This window comes from Silurus meridionalis, chromosome 13, assembly GCF_014805685.1.
Source record: "Silurus meridionalis isolate SWU-2019-XX chromosome 13, ASM1480568v1, whole genome shotgun sequence".
Lineage (NCBI taxonomy): Eukaryota > Metazoa > Chordata > Actinopteri > Siluriformes > Siluridae > Silurus > Silurus meridionalis.
In genome coordinates this window covers 9,164,891-9,182,777 of record NC_060896.1, presented here as the reverse complement: position 1 = coordinate 9,182,777, position 17,887 = coordinate 9,164,891, and the positions used below count along the sequence as shown (strand labels likewise).

Below are 17,887 nucleotides of genomic sequence, written 5' to 3'. Positions count from 1 at the left end.
GCTACATCAGAGCTAGTCCATCATGGCCCACGGATCTTAGGCTGCCGAAGAAATCGATACTTCCCCTCATTCTCGCTTTAGACTGCATCCCCCGGAGTGTTGAATATGTATTGGCACCCCGCAGCCCAGTCTGCCAATTCATCTGCCACAATCAGCGGGAGACCTTCCCCGAGTCCCAAAGAACCTAATTACCCAAAGCCCTGCATGGTAATAAACTTTCACACTTCACTCTTTTTCTCTTCCCTTTTGTCACACTCTCTCTCTCTCTCTCTCTCTCTCTCTCTCTCTCTCTCTCTCTCTCTTTCTCTCCGCTCTCTCAGCTGCCTACTTGAACACTGGTATCATCCTGATGAACCAGGGTCGCTTCGATGAGGCCAAACGAACGTTCCTCACCTGTGCTGACATCCCAGATGAAAACCTGAAAGATCCTCATGCACATAAGAGCTCCGTCACCAGCTGCCTCTATAATCTAGGCAAGCTGCTGCATGAACAAGGCCACCAGGAGGTGAGTTGTAGTCCAAATGTCATCTCGGTACTTTAGCGAGCCATGCAACAGTCGCATCAGACACATGCATAGAGCTTGTAGAGGCTTGATGTGTTGATGGGAATGTATTTTCATTCATTCCACAGGAAGCCCTGTCTGTGTATAAAGAAGCAATCCAGAAAATGCCCAAGCAGTTTGCTCCTCAAAGCCTCTACAACATGATGGGTGAGTTGATGTACTTCTGCTGTAGAAGTATAGATAATTATAGAAAAATAAACAATATCACCATGCAGCTTCACGGAAATACAGATGTAGGTCGGATTGGATCCCTAATGAGCAAAGCAAGTAGGTGACGATATTGAGGAAAAACTCAAACTTGAAATGAAGAAAAAGCCCTAAACGAAACCAGACTTATAAGGTCTTATTATAGAATAAGAACAGGGCACACGATCACCATTCATCCGATGAGTCGACCTTAATCTCTAATAGGATTAGAGATCCATTTAGATTTGCTGTTAAATGTGTAATATTTAGTACATCATACAGCATTATTGATGACCTTTTACTAGCTTTTTGCAATATTATACCAAAATGCTGTTATTCTGATTGGTCTATTTTTACATAGAAAACAGATACATGTGATTGTTGATATGATGAATTTTTATTCAAAGGGGCCGAATTTATTTTTGTTTATTTATTTGTTTTTGATCATTGCATTTAGTCAGCTAGAGCGCTAGCAGAGGGTTTTCCAACGCGATGCTTCAGATTTAGGAGGGCTTTGAGGTTTCTCTGTAACTTGACAAAATTTTGGTCATAAATTCGAAAGAGAGGAAAGGAACGGGAAAGGTGTGAGAATGACTTGATTATACTTTCAATAGCATATTGCTAATAAGAATAGGAACTTAATTTTGGTGGATATTATAAGTATAAATCAATCTGGTTGATGTGGTGTAAGAGGATTAAAACACTTGGAACTTTCTGGCTATTGGAAATAATGTGAGGTGAACTCTCCAGTGGATGTTTAGACAGCTTAACTTGAACTTTTGAACTTGAACTATTATCCCACAACAGAGCAGACTAATGCTTTATACTCTGATGACTGTATAGGACTGAATCTACAACTGACAGTAAAATCTATGGTGGTTATATCAATTTAGACCCTGGGATATTCGATTTAATGCAGCATTAGGACATAACAAGCAAGCAGGGTCTAGGATACATGTATGAGGAAATAAAAAAAATGACATTTGGACTTAAAAATATAAAGCAAGCTGTAAAACCTGCTGTACCCCATGTGGGTTGTCATATTGATTTTTTTTTTTTTTTGCACTTCTGGAATTTTTTTTCCAAATATGAACATGAAACCATGAAATTACCATAATATTAATCTTTCCTAGTCCTACTTTCAGTCATGCTCATTTCTTTTCCTTCCATCATTTCGGGTTCCACTTTTCCTTCTTTCCTCACCCGTACGCCAAAAAGAACCAGAAACCTCTTATTAGCATATGTGACTTGACAGGCGAGTTAAGATTATGACCTCATTATAATATTTTTATAAAGGATTTTAAATTCTCCATCATACATTTGAGTGTTTAGATGCCTTATGAGTGTCAGGAAGCTGAAAATGGATATCCCTGTTCTTTACAAGAATGTTGATATCAGCTCGGTATTGAATTTTAGTTTTCAGTTTGTCAGCTGCACAAAGGATAGAGCTTGCGCCACATAACCGTGTGCCTTTCAGCACTGTAGAATTTGTGTCGGTTTTAATTTAATCTAAGTTTAACTCACTCGCCATAAGACCAAGGCAGGACTCCAGGTTTGGACGGATATATAGGGAACTGCAAACACTGTAAAACTCTACCACCAACTCCTAAATGTCTTAATATAGCTACCAAACACTCCTGTACTCAGTTCTCTCTTACACCCTGCTCTGTGTAATATACAGTAGGTTTACTGGCGGCGCTATTTTGTGTTTTGTGTATTTATCCAACACTGTCTTGTGTTGTCTTTGCACCAGGTTGCACACGATACACTTTATGTGGCGAGGACACTTTCTAGTCCTTAGCCCTGTGTTTTTCTGTTATGTAGCTTTACGTTGTTTATGTAGCACCAGGGTTCTGGAGGAACGCTGCCTCATTTCACTGTGTACTGCGTCAGCTATATATGGTTGAAATGACAATAAAAGCTTCTTGACTTGACAAAGTTTTTTATATGCATAAAAACTCCAATTCCATTGTTCAGTAGTAGATCAACTTTATATCCTGGGGGTTTGTTCATAGGATTAATTAGGACCTTAATACCTTCATGTGCACACTTTCTTTTTCCCGGTACATTCACCAATGTTCCCAGTTTATAATAAAATAAACATTTTTGTAACAATAAGTGAAGGGACCATTAAGTAATATTACAAAAGCGTTGCTGTTCAGTGTAATTAGGTTTTCTTTAGGCATTATCTGATAATGGGATTGTATGTGGAACTGATGCAGATGCATTCTTTCACCTCTAAATACTGCGCAGCAAACTACAGTGATTACAGCAAGTGCAAGAGGGTTAAAACATAATCGTTCCAGCCATCCCTGGAATCTCCAGGCGCTTATCTTTGCAATGATGCCCGAGTTATTTTAACTCCGAACATACCACTTGAATTACATGTGCTGTAATTACTACAAAATAGGACATGGGTGTGGATTAATTTTGTAATCCAGGATACAAGTTCAAGCGAAACTCCATCTTCTTCACGTCTGAGTTGCCCTATCTTTTTACATTAATTATATTAAAAACTTTGCTTGACACTTTTGAAAATGTGTCAAGGATTCTGTTGTAATCCAGACAGTATAAGGAGGGGATATTATTCCAGGTGCTGGGCGGCTTTAAGCCTGGTGTCAGATGATGTCTGAAGGATCAGATTCTGTGTGTCTAGCTTGAAAAGCCTTTAAGCCTAGTTTCCAAAGAGCAAGGTTAGCGGCGAGCCGGTCTGCCTCTGTTCCAGAGCAGCACGCTGATGTCAGCCGTACAGGAAATCAGCCATTAGTGTGACCCCTGTCTTTTTTAATTCCTCTCTTAAATTGTTTTATCAGGTTGCTGGTGGTGTTGCGATAGCGGTTGTCGTTTGAAATTGAAAGTGAACCGCCAGAGCAACATTATGTCCATAGCTTACAGATATACATGTACATCAAAAAAAGTTCTGCTTTTACTATCCAGTTGGCCGTAAAGGTGCCGGATCAAGTTTCACAGTCGGTCTGATTTGACTTGGGTCACTTTCAGATGACTGACTGTTATAGGATCTGGTAGTAAAAACAAAAGGAAAGGGGGGGATGTGTGCTTCTATAACCTTTGACCTCTCAACCTGCCCTCTGTCTCCAACCATTACAGGTGAGGCCTACATAAGGATGAACAAGTTAGCAGACGCTGAGTACTGGTACAGGGAGTCTCTCCGGGCCAAACCGGACCATATACCGGCGCACCTTACCTATGGGAAGCTTCTGTCTATGACGGTAAGAGCCATCACCAGGACATGTACTTCAAAATCAAATAAAATTGCTGAGTTTGCAACAATTTTTCTTAGAAATCCAAATGGTAAAGCTTCCAGTGAAAGACTCTGTGTCTTTCATTGTGAGACTCTTTCCTGCTCTTGTCTCCTCTCATTTCCAGCTTAATTTTACAGAACCACACGTCTCACGCTTCATCCTGGTGACCCCTTTCATAAAGAAAAGAAATAGTGCTCTTTTTTAGTTACCCCAAAACTCAGGACAAGCACGCTGAGCTTTTCTGAATGGGTGTTTGTTCCGAACTGGGCAGCGATATCCAGTGTGCAATATGAGCACATCAGATTTCATAAATCATCATCATAAATCATCATCAAGTTGTCAGGTTTGGTTAAAAATAAAAGTGATGTACCTTAAAGTTGAAAGAATGCCAGTACATGTCATTGCTCATTTATAGCAGTCCAGACTTTATTTCTTTTTTTTTTTAAGCCAAACATTTGTTTTAACTTTCTTTATAAGGTTACGAGAGGGAAACAGTAGTGCTCTTTATCTGTCACGACAGAGCTTCAGTGTTTTAGTGATATTGGCCTTACTTGTTGTTGCTGGATGATTTTTAGTCTCGAAGTTCCACAACCCCCTTGGCAATTAATGTTTTTTCGATCTCCGGTGCATCCAGTGTATGACGGTGTGCGCACCGACACACTTTCTCAGCGATGCTCTATGGGCAATAAAGAAACAAGAGCAGTCCATTAGAGAGCACTTTCTGCACCAGACCGAGTTCGAACCCGGTGGAGTGAGAGGAAACTTGTCTTAGCTTCAAAGCAATCTATTGATTTTGAGGCAAGGGCTGTAGCTTGAACCGACCTCATTTATTTGCTGATAGCTGGATATGGGGAAAGTGAGCGATGGGGGGGGGGGGGATGGGGGGTTGGGGGGCACCCAGTCCTCGAACGACCAGACACTGTTGAGTAACCTTGAATTAGACTGAAAATGAAACTTTGGATACTGAACAAATGTGTTTGAGGCGTCTGTTCAAGCGTGTATTAGTCAGGCTTCAGCATTGTGGTTTCTTCGCATGATATTTTTTGTTTTAGTAGATCCACTTTTATCTTTGATTTAGTCTGCATAATGAAACAGATGTGTCTTTTAAATGACGACTCATATGTCAAAAAACGGAAACACTGTTACTGAATGCAGTCCTATTTTTATATAATGGTGGAAATGAATGCTGTGAAGTACAATGGGAATTGGATGTCAGACTGACCTTTAGATTTAATATAATTTTGTTTTATTTTGGCAGGCTTGTAGATTCATACTCAAAAAAGACTTGAGACTGTAATTGGTGCCAAAGGAGCTTCAATAAAGTATGGAGCAAAGGCTGTGAATTCTTATGTACATGTGAATTTTTTTTTTCTTTTTCTTTTTTTCTTTTTTTAAAACACACTTTTTTCACATTGTCATTATGGGGTATTGTTTGTAGAATTTTGAGGAAAATAATTAATTGAATCGATTTTGGATTAAGGCTATAACAACAAAATGTGGAAAAAAGTGAAACGCTGTAAATACAAACTTGCGTACCGAGAGTTTGTCCTGTCAGTGTATCATGTCTAAGGTTCATCTGCAGGCAGGGGGTGATGGTATACAGGCAGTCCGTGAAGGGGCGACACATGGTGATTGGATGAAAATCAATGCTTTTCCCTGCTGAGCCGACCCTTGTGACCTTTCCTTAGTGACCCGAAGCCCAGGGTGTCAGGGGGCTCCTCAAGCGCGTTATCGAATTCTGTCATTTCCGCAGCTAATCACACTCAGACTCTTTTCATAAACACCCCAGAACAGCGGCCCGTCTGTTGTCTCTCTGATGTCACGCTCAGATTAGGGGGTCAGCGGAAACAGGGTGGAGTGTGTGTGAGTGTGTGTGTGCGCAAGAAGGTGGTTGTGGGCAGGATATTGGTTAAGAGAAGATAACCTGAATATGAGCACATAATGTAAAAAAAAAGCATTGCAATTAGTAACATGAGACCTTATTTATTTATTTTTTTATGTAGCAGCTTTTTCATAAAAAAAGGTGTAAAATTCTCACAAATTGGAATTACAGCCTTAATATATGTTCCTTTGATTAAATATACACTAAACTGATTAATACATCTTATACATCTTATTCATCTTAGTCATATTGTGTAAAAAGTCACTTATGTCTAACAATACACAATGTGACTTAGTGATAATCGAACACACAGCTGGTGTTAGGGTTTAACTCCTGTATGTGTATATAGTCTAAGTACAAATACGTCACTTTTACACCATTCCATCTGCTCTGCAGCTGAACCCTTCCTCTGTTTATCAACCCAAGTGTGAAAGTGTGTTATGATAATTTATCTGATACCATAACCAGCATGTCTCTCACACGTAAAGATGTGTTAAGGGTCGACATATTTCAAATAAAATATTTCATCACATTTACACTTCTGTTTATAGCACACCCTCAGCTCTCTGCTTAAAGAACTAGTAAACTTAAGTGAAGCCTGGACTCATCGTAATTCGTAGTTCAATTGTCAGTGAATTTAAAGCTGTACTTTTTTTTGAATCCTTTTCTTGTGTGTGTGTGTGTGTGTGTCTTTGATTTAGGGTCAGAAAGCCGAAGCAGAGAAGTACTTTGTGAAGGCCATTCAACTTGATCCCACTAAAGGAAATTGCTACATGCATTACGGTAAGCGCTTTCATCTTATTTAATTTTTTTTTTTTTTTTTTAAGGTTAAATGTATTCTGTACTCATATATATCTTTTTTTTTTTTTTAAGTATGTACGTATTAACATGGCACTTACATTTGTTTTTTTTCAGAAGAATTTCCAATTAAATTGCTTTTAGAAGCTTTAAAAAGCTAGAAAAAAAACCTTGAACATTTTTGTGAAAATGTATGAGAATTAAAGGACAGCAAACTTATCACATTACCCTGTCATTTCTTTTCTTACACAAAGCAACTTAAGGTTTTTTCCCCTTTTTATAAAACCATTATTTGCTAACATTTTTTTTACATTAATTAAAAAACAGTCACACTTTTTCTTTCTTTATAGTTATATATATTTATATATTATAAAAAAAAAATCACATACATTTTAAATGCTGTAAACTATCATCCATCATAAATCTCTCTTAAAAGAATTAGAAACATAACTTGCCATGAGAAGACTTTTTACATCAACAACCATGCAGTTACACTAAGAAAGTGTTAGCATTAGAGCCTCTTTCCAAGATGGCTAAATCTCAGAAACGTATCATTGTAAAAAATCTTACAAACAACACTTAGACACAACACAACATTGTAAACACTGCAGCTATAAATGCTGACAGAGCTTTTTTTGACCAATCAGAATCAGGCATTTCATAATACTATGGTACAAATGTGATTATAGTGATGCCACGTGAGGCCAACTAGTTCATGCAGTAGCTTATGTTTGTTTATCTCAATCTGATCAATAAAATGCTTGACAATTTAGCATTTTTGAAAACTGTGGTAGCATCTAATCTAGGCTAAATCTGTGCTCTCTTTTTGCTCCATTCGATGAAAGGCTTGTTGATGTGAGTCCATGTTTGAATACTGTGAATAGAGTTGTCGTTCCGCCAAAAGCTAAACTAATGAGCTGTTTTATCTCTATGGGGAATTGACATGTGTTAATGTGTGTACATGATTCAAATTAATGATGTCCAATAGCTATCAGAAATGATGGGGGAGTCCTCTGTGACTGGATAAAAATGCAGGAATACAATTGATATCAATTGCTTTTATGGAAAAAACTTTTTTAGGCAAAAAAGAACATGGAAGAATGTATTGAAATCAGTCAGAATATTACCGGAGGTTATCACTGGTTGGCTCTTGGCATGTTTTTCTTGCCAGCACATGTGCATCGTTTTCCACAGATTCCTTTCAAATCACACTTTTCGCATAGCCAACTGGGCTCCAGACAGAGAATTTTCTCTGTATACTGTAGCTGAGACCTCTATCAAAGTAGTGTTGACTAGCCCTACTGACTGGTCTTGCTGCCAGTGGATTTACATAGTGCTGTTTTGTATGTCTGATCAGGGATCACACAAAGCTGTTTGGCCAGTAAATGAAGGCTCACACGTTCCTTCGCATTGTTCTCCAAACTGCTTCCAGCACATTAGAGAATATGACTCCTAATGTTTCTTACTTCGGTGATGCTGAGTATGGATTTCTAGAATGGATTTTATATCAGCCTGAACAATTTCCTTATGGGGATTTGACTGGAAGGCATTTCCTCCAGCATCGCGAAAGCTGACAAGATTGAAGGCAAGCCATATTTGTCCACTTAGCCCACAGATGTAGCCCAAATCAGTGATGGTGGTGGAGCACCGACATTCGCTGGAGAGCACTTGTAGTGGTTCAGGTTTCCTCCACAACTATTTGGGAAAGTATGCATGGTTTGGCAAGCCATAGTGGGAGTCTGATGCTCTGGAGATTCTAGAACGAACCTGGTACCCAGCTGCCTTAAATTGTCAGGACCCACATCTCTTTAGATGTAAAGAGTTTACGACATAGTCCTACCTTTGTTCGTCCATTTGTAAAGTCTGAATCAGAGCGTAAGTGATACTTTGGTTGAAGGGAAAACCGCTGGCAGTGGGATGTGTACGGCTGAAAACCTTCTCTTTCATTCATCGGACTGAAATGCGAAGACTGGAAATGTTAAATAAAGCTTTGCTACTTTACTAGCACTTTCTACTTTAATAAAAATAGATTAAATTAATAATTAGTTAAAAAAATTTTGTGTATGACATCCAGTGTTTTTGTTGTTTTATTATCCATATAATAGAATGCATTGCTAGTTTAATTAGAGAATAGAAAACCGTTTCGGTCTTTACTTAAGTGCGAGTCAGGAGTGTAACTGCACATTTGCTGAGGGGTATACAAGATCATGTTTGGTGCCCCTCTCCCCCTCCCGAAAAAGAGGGATGAATACAGGAAGAGATATACTACATGCAATGGTGTCCTGTGCACTGCATATACTGTATACCCAATGTTTTGAGCCTCTGGTGCGAGTGTGCCCAACTGAACCCCACAGAGAGAAAATACAACAGGTTCAGAGTCAGTAAACTAAATGTATTTATCAACATGTAAAAGCACATATATATTCATGCATGCCCATTAAAATTTAAGTCAGATTTACTATTCTTTGTTAATCTCTGTAACTGGGAGGGGCTGAAACAGACCCTTTTCTCCAAACCAAAAGACATTTGATAATTCGCTCTTTGAAATGTAACACAATGCGGCTTTAATTTACTCAAATTTTCTGCCTCAGGTCAGTTTTTGCTGGAGGAGTCCCGGCTCCTGGAAGCTGCAGAGATGGCGCAGAAGGCTGCTCAGCTTGACAGTGAGGAGTTTGACGTGGTTTTCAGTGCAGCACATATGCTCAGGTAAGACTGCAAGCTGAGATTTGTTTCGGGCTTTTCTATGAATTGATGCGATTCTCGGAAAAACTTCCTGAGTAAATTCGGTGAATGGTAAATCAAATAATTCTCACGCACCAGAGACATTCATTATTAACCCTGCTGCTGTGAGAGGGAATCTCATTACCACCAGAGCAAATGCACTGTAAGCAAACAAAAGGATTGTAGTATTTAGAGACACACAACTAATAAAGATGGTCATAATTTGGAAGCTTACAAGGTGAATTTGTTCAAAAAAAATCTTTGGGATTGGATCATTCTGTTAATTTTTCAATATATAATGAAGATACTCACAGAGACTAGACCAGGGGTGTCCAGTCTTTTCCACAAAGGGCCAGTGGGGGTGCAGGTTTTTATTCCAATGAAACAACAGCAACACCAGATAGTCCATTGAAATTAAGATCTAAACAGATGGTATCATGGTTAAAATGAAAACTTGCATCCACACCAGCTCTTTGCGGAAAAGATTGGACACCCCTGGACAGGACAATAAAATAAGAGAGCAGGAAAAGAAAATCTGTGTTGTCTAATCTAGAAAAGTGTCTCCACACTCTGTTTTTGTGGGGGTTTATTTAATGAGCAGCATAAAAATTTCCAGCTGAATGCATGATCAAAAACGATTATTCCACATACATAAGCTCACAGGAGCCCATGACAGGGGTGCGTCACAGTGATAGACAGAAAACAGAGTAATAACATCCCTCCCACCAAGAGAGCACAGCCAGTTTGGCTCTTTTGATTCAAGGCTCAGGATTCAAACTTGCAAGTGTCCGTACATTTTAAAGCTTCAATTCCTGCCTAAAGGCTTCCAAGACAAGCAAAACCATTTCATGTTTTGTATTTCTCATGTGGTAACAGGATTTTTGTTGCACTTAATAGCAAGTATTGCAGTGTTTTAAAATACTAAAGGGCTGAAGTTGTTGTCAAGTCTTCAGGCAACGCTGTACATGGGTTTGGCTGTTAATCGCAGTCTTGAGCTTTGCCTCCTGCTGTCCTACTGCCATGTGGCCATGCTCATTCAGAGCATATATTCTTTAAGATGTTTGTTTTGGAAGAACACATGGAAGGATCTCAGCTTGGGGGGGTGAAAGGCAAGAGGGTGGAGAGATATTGAAGGAGGCTTCAAATGTTTAGCTCTTTCTTAATGCTCTCTGGGACTCTTTCTCCTCAGTCATCTTCAAACAAACACTGGATATTCGAAACCCTGGCCATGTTTGAATTCTGGCATGCTAAGCCAAATACACTGGACTCCTGGATCACAAAGAGAATATATTCAGACTTCTAAAAACTTGTTTTTAAGTCTATTGAATTAGCATGCCTGATTTTTATTTGGATCAACATTCTGCCATGCATGAAGAGCTGGGTCAACAGTTTTTTTTTACGGCCAATCCAGTGCATCACAGTGCTCCAGTCATGTGACACATCGGCACACCCATTCTTGTTGTTTGTTTTAACCAAAAGTGCCATCTCGTAAACAGAATCTAGGATTTTGTGGCAAGAAAATGACCAAACAAAAGTACTGTACGAGTTCATGGAGGTTTATTATATTCAAGGAAATCCACTTACACTTCAATTTTCTGCTGCTCTGCCTTTAATAGTATTTTTTTCTCATTTTGTAGCAGTGGTCTTTAAAGCAAGCCCACTCCCATCTGACAGACATTTACTCATTTTAATACCACTTTGATGGGAGACCACGTTCCCACTGGTGGCACAATGGTATGGCAAGAGACCAAGGCCATATTTTACTGTGACTGTGAAAAGGGAGAAGAACGAAGGCATACACTCATCATGTAGTGCAGTGATGATAAAGCATGAAATAGAAATCTTGTGGATTACACATGGACATGGTTAAATACTAAACCCACATTAAACATCCCAGTATATTTGAAGTTTTATTATTTGTCTGACTTTTATAATTGCTTTGGTTTCAATTTTACTATTCTCTTATATGAATGGATCAGACCAATTCAATTTGATTTCTATTTTGTGGATAGCTGTGGTGGGTAAAGGATTGTAGTAGTTAGAGACACACAACTATAGCGATGGTCATAATTTAGACGTTTACAGGCCGAATCTCGAAAAAATAATATTTTGGATTAGATCATTCTGTTAATTCTTCCGAATATAAATGTGTCAATACTCACAGAGACTAGACCACGGGTGTCCAATCTTTTCTTGGGGGTGCAGGTTTTTATTCCAATGAAACAAAAGCCACACCTGATAGTCCATTTAAAAAATGAAGATCTAAACAGATGGTATCTGGTGTGGCTTGGTTGAAAGATTGGACACCCCTGGACAATGACAATGAAATAAGAGAGAAGAAAAAGAAAATCTGTGTTGTCTAATCTAGAAAAGTGTCTCCACACTGTGTTTTTGTAGGGGTTTTTTTATGCGCAGCATAAAAATTGGCAGCTGAATGCATTATGAAAGAGAGTAGCCCATCCAAAAATTATTCAAATAGATTTATTCCACATTCTGTTTCATAGCAATTGCTTACAAATGACAGTTTCCTTATAAATGTCTAAAATTATCACACAAAACATGATGACCTTTTTTTTATTATTCTTTGTGTCCCTAGTTTACCCCCTGGCCTTTATTTTTCTTTGAGTTTTTAGAAATGTTGCTAAAGTTCAAGTCTGAGGACACTCCAGCCTATTTTAACCACAGATGATTCTTCAAAAAATAAACAGCTACAATATTGTGGCCCATATTTGCAGTCTTTCACCAAACACAGACAGAATGATGGATAACTTGGTCCAAACTTGTGTATAGAGGTGATGTGTGACATCCGTGCCAATAAAGTTTTGCATTTCAGCTATTTTTTTTTTTTCTTCAATTTTACATTTGAAACCTTAGAGCAAATATAGAGTATGTTTTTCCCAACACACCAGTTCCACACAAGGCATCTGTGCTTTTATCTTAAACAGGTCGTACAAGGCAGAGTGGTGTTTGGCTTTGCGTTTTGAAGACAAAGGTTTAAAAGGGCTTGGAACCCTGATTGCAAGTTTTGGCCAAGCTGCCTTTTTCCCATTTAAACAAATCAGTCAACCTTCTCTTTCATTATTAGAATGAGCAAGACCGGCTGTCCTACTGTAGTCTCGAAACGACAATAAGATGCTTGCTACCAGATAGTACAAGCAGCTGTATGCTGTAAAACTGTTGTGGAAAATTAATAAATACAAAAAAAAAGGTTTCTGGGGAAAACGGGGGCTTCTAGAAAGATCCAAAGGTAGTTTTTATAAGTGATGAGCATATGGAAAAGACTCTTGCCTTGTGCTTTTACTGTCGCTTCTGTAGTCTTCTGGGATGGATTGAGATGTATTTGTTTTTCTATAATGGTTGTACTCTACTCTTTCTTACTTTGTCAGTGCAAATTTGCATTTCCATTTCTTTATCAAACCAGTGTGGAACATTCACTTCATCATGAAGACAATAGAATATGGGAGACGTCCTGTACTATGAGGTGCTCTAGAAGCCAGTGCCAAGATTTGCTCAATCTGCCCCATGTTGATTCGGTGTTTTTGCTCTTACAGACAAGCAAGCCTCAATGACGCAGCCGAGAAGTACTACAAACAAGCAGCAAGCCTGAGACCTGATGTGAGTAGCAAACTTTGGGACTTTACTGTTCCTTGCAGTGCAGTTGTTTATGTGGCTGCTTTTAGATTGATATATCCTGACTGGATATGTGCAAAAATGAATGAGCTCATGTTACTGTCATATCTTTAGCAATTTAAATATGTAAAACATTTAAGAATAATATTTTGCAATAACACTATGAGTTAAAGATAAATAGTACAGGATCGCTGTTTCCAAATAACTGCTTTAATCGCTGCCTGTATGCACATGCATTAGTTATGAATTAAGTAAGGAATAAAATATGACCAGGTGTTTTATAATACAAATGTACAGAGTACGACATGCAGTGAAATGCTTTGTAGGACTGTCCAACAATGAGTTTTTTCTATAACTAGGAAAAGAAATTAAAAGAACAAATCACTATACCTTTAGTTTATGTTATTATTAATGATATTGTGGCTATAAACAGACTTTCCCTCTCATTAAGTGCTTCTTTTGTAATAAGTACACAGCTTGTCATGTCACTGCGAAAATGTACTGACTTTTACAAAATGATGACACTGGAGACTACTTTAATAAATGTAACCGGTATGATAGGGCACTACTTTTTTTTGCTAGTTTGCTCTTTTGTGTTTGTTTGTTTGTTTTTTCTGTTCTTTAGCTGTTTCTGTAAAAACAATAGTGTCAATATTGTGCACTAATACAGTATAAATTTAAGGTACATGTTAGCACTGCTGATAACCATTCTGACCGATGAAATTCAAGAACAGCATTGTGGTGTAATGCCCTACTATATATGTGAGGTTTGCAGCAGTAGAGCATTTTTCTCCCAGCTTTTACACGCTATGTAAACAGTTTTTGTTTGAGATGAAACATTCGATCGAAAACACTACGAACTCACAGCCCTCGGTTACCTGCTAATCTCTGCTCCAGCTGATTTTGTGTCTTCAACAGCTGGTTCTGTTGAGGTCATCTGATCCTCCCCACATCTGGAGCTGTTGTCTTCTCTGCATGCTTTAGCAGGGAGAATGGCAGACTGGAGCTGGGTGGACAGAGGGGATGAGGTGGGGGAGGGGAGGGGAGGGGGCGCGTGGGTGAATGCGCAGGGTTGTTTGAACCTTTGATGGAGCGGTGCCAAAAGCACATCCATCAGGTTTTTCATTCTGAAGTACCAGCATGTTGCTGTGAGCGTGGCCATCGCTCTTTTCTGACAGTATCTCCTCTTCAGAGGTATAGGCCTTAATTGAAAGTTACTTCATTGTGTTAGTCACCCCTTCCCCCACAAAGATCCGTATCTATGTGAAGGTCCATACCCATGTTAAGGCTGTTTTAAGGACTGCTTTAGATAACGGCACATTAGTTAATACAAACAGTATCTCCAAAGATACACCACCACTGTAAATATTCAATTTAAATCCGATGAGACATTTTGCTCCCTTTCATAGGTAGATACATGAAGCCTGATTGCAAATAAAATGGTCGACAAAGTGTAAAAATACATTTGCTCTGTGAATACCCTTTAACATGTGTTGACTGTCTGATCTGTTGCCTGTGAATAGTTAATGCCAAAGCTGTACTTGTAGTTGGTCCTATTTTGTGGTTTGACCTCATATTGTAAGGTCACATACCTGTGTAATTTATTACTTAATGCACAACCAAAATGACCACCTTCTTTTATATTGCAAGTCTGAGGCCTGGCAAGTTGCCGAAAATTGTCTGCTAAACTAACCTCTGAGGTAAAAGTCTCCCGAGTTTTGCAGAAATATACTGCCGTCTTTCCTCAGAGACACCAAGTGAAGCATGAAATGGTTCCAGAAATGAGTATAAGATTAAACCACAATCACTCACTCGCAATTAAATGCTTTAGCATATTGGACCCAGCATGAGCTGGGAACTTTGCTCATGCCAGGCTTGCCTTTATTTTGGCTTCAGCCCCTGTAGAAAATGTGTTTTATTATGAACGTATGGGGACCTGAAAAACCTTCGGCAGTACACAGAGATTATGTCAAGACACATTTGATCTATTTACCTACTTCCATCCTTCTCTCCTGGAAGAATCTCGGCATTCGACATATTGTTCCCATTGAAATCTGAAGAAACATAATTCATCTGACCTTGACACGAAACGATGAGCATCCAGAAGGATGATAGAATGTGAAATAAGAGTCTCAAGCTGAATGTTTTGCACTTTAAGACATCAGATTACCTGAAACTAGTAAATGCATTAAGAAGTCAATTGTGTGTTCACATTTATGCCTCATTATAAAGTTTGCCCTTATATGTCCTTTCTAAACAAGTAGAACCCGTTAATTGTGGATTTTGTCTAATATCTCTTTTTTTCTTGTTATTTTCACTCAGTACCCTGCAGCCTTGATGAACCTTGGTGCTATCCTTCATCTGAATGGCAAACTTCAGGAAGCTGAAGCCAATTACCTGCGAGCCCTGCAGCTCAAACCTGACGATACCATTACACAGTCCAACCTGCGCAAGCTGTGGAACATCATGGAGAAACAAGGCCTGAGGACAATGGCCCCTTGACTCAAAAACATTAAGTGGAGCTCAGTTTGAAAGATACCCTCTCATGCGAAGCAATCCATAGATCTTGCACAGTTCGGCAAGAGTTGTCTGTAGAGAGACTATGGTGTTTCCCTCGTAGGTTTGGTCTGTTGGAGAACTTGCTTGAGGACTTTTACCCATGCAAGAACTTCTCTGGGGAGTGCAGGACTCGGCGTTCTCAACACGAGCACTTAGGTTGAAGCGGGCTGTTAGTACTTGAAGTTTCTCGATTCTTTGCTATTACTTAGATAAATGATGCCTAACTCAATATGTAGGGCTGCGTTTGGCATTTGCAAAATTAGGAACGAATGATTTTTTTTTTTATATATCATTGGTCTTAATTTCTTTGGGTTCCTTGAGTTTTATGATTAGATGATCTAATCTTTAAGGATACTGATTGCAGGAATTATTTAGAAAACAGAAATTCTGGCCACCTCTAATGGTGCACCATTTATTTTCATTTTTTTGTAAACCAGTGTTGAATCATTGGTAATTCCTGTCCCCTAGCTAATTCTCTCAACTACAATTATAAAGCAGTGAATGCAATGGCTCACACATGCTTCCTCCAAGACATTTTCACATTGCTGCTCTTGCGTCGTCACATGGCAGCTGAACATTGCATGAAGGAAAGTGTTAACTGGTCTCATTTGTACAGACAGTTGACTAGTGATTCATCAAACAAACAAAAGCAGGCAAATAATAGCTATTCCTCTATTGCAGAAAAGAGGTATGATTATTCTTTAATGGATTCCTGGTCACTTGTGCATGTCAGGATCCAAATTCATCTCCTAACCCAACCGTGAACAATTTACAGTTTAGCTATTCATAAGCCTTTATTAAATTATACATTTTTTTAACAAATTATTTAATTCTTTGTCATATTGAGAACAGTTTTGATGTGCAAACATTTATCAAATGATTAAGGGGTAATGACAACATGATAAATTGCCATATTGAACACAATTTGAAAAGTTCATATCCTGGAATAAGTCTCTCTTTTTTGGGGGAATTTGAGGAATATCATGGATGGTGGTGATCATCTTTAAATATTAATTTGAAGTGTTTAAAAAAAAACAATAATATAGCACCCTTAAAGTTAATAAGCTACTTGTAGCTTGAAGGATTTTTCTTTTCTTTTTTTTTTTAAGAAACAAGCAAAATGTACTGTAGCACAGAAGGCTTCTTTGCTTTTTGTTAATTAAAAAAATATTTCTGTAATTGACACAGAGCTAAACGACTTTTGGTTCACTCGACTCTGTGTCTTTAGCTAACAGGGTTGTATCAGTTGTAAACTTTGTACAGAACTGTATAGATGAATGGTGCAGTAATTTGAGTGTAGTCTGAACAGGAGATACACACAAAATGCTACACGTTGGCCTTATAGAAATTTGTTCAAATCTTATTTTTTACTATTTCAACCCAAAGCTTTATCTACTATGTGTGTGCTGAAGCTTACAGTCTGCCTTTTGCTGCCATATGAGTAACACAACCTGGAAGTCCGATTCCTCTGTAATTTAAAGGCATTTATTTGGATTGTGTTGTATTGTTTATTTATTTGGGACAATTTCCAGCCTGTCATTTTTTTTTTTATTTAACCCATCTAGAAACATGAACATACACTGGGCCTCATTTCTCAGTTTTTTTGGTACAGGCCACAACAAACAATTTATTTTTTTATTTTTGAATCATTTCCTTTGGGAATCAGTGTATATTATTTAATGCCAATCAATAAATTACAATAAAGTGTGTTAACTGTATAGCTGATTCATATCTACCGAGCCTATAGAAGGTAACATTCGTGGTGAATAAGGGCCAAGCATGGTGTACACTAAATATTCCAGTAATGCAGCTCAGCCATCGCACTGCATTGGCTGCAATATTCTTTTCCTTTTAATTTATAGGGTACAAATTGTTTTTGTTATTTTACTATATCAAAAACACTATATGGTGAAAGTATTGGGGCACCTGATCTTTTCAGCTATACAGTATGTTGTTCTTCCCCAAAATGTTAGCTCACACTATTGTATAGGATGTCTTTGTTTGCAGTAACATTATATTTTCCCTGAAGAGTGGTGGTTATTATAACAGCAAATGTGGCGTTCATAAAGCACATATGAATCTTATGGTCAGATGTTCATCAACGTTTGTCTATATACTGTATAATGGATTATTTGGCTTCCGTTTGTTTTTCGTAAGATATTTGAAATTGTGTTTTACACCTGATAAGATAGAAACAATTGTTTTTTTGCTAAACTGCCAAATTTCTTGTCTAAATCACCATAACAGTTTACAAATCAATTTATTTGTACCCAGTGTGATAAATGA

The 17,887-nt window shown here is 38.3% G+C and overlaps 1 protein-coding gene across 3 annotated transcripts in view; it reads left to right on the top strand.

Annotated features, from left to right (window-relative positions):
• Positions 1–17,319, top strand: part of tmtc2b (transmembrane O-mannosyltransferase targeting cadherins 2b) — a 103,438-nt gene extending 86,119 nt beyond the window's left edge. For all 3 annotated transcript variants that reach the window (XM_046864525.1, XM_046864527.1, XM_046864524.1), the window contains exons 6-12: positions 321–505; positions 631–709; positions 3,857–3,978; positions 6,595–6,676; positions 9,283–9,397; positions 12,964–13,027; positions 15,365–17,319. In XM_046864525.1, coding sequence (XP_046720481.1) covers positions 321–505; positions 631–709; positions 3,857–3,978; positions 6,595–6,676; positions 9,283–9,397; positions 12,964–13,027; positions 15,365–15,544 — 827 coding nt within the window. In that variant the 3' untranslated portion in view covers positions 15,545–17,319. The remainder of the gene's footprint in view (positions 1–320; positions 506–630; positions 710–3,856; positions 3,979–6,594; positions 6,677–9,282; positions 9,398–12,963; positions 13,028–15,364) is intronic.
• Positions 17,320–17,887: the final 568 nt, after the last annotated feature.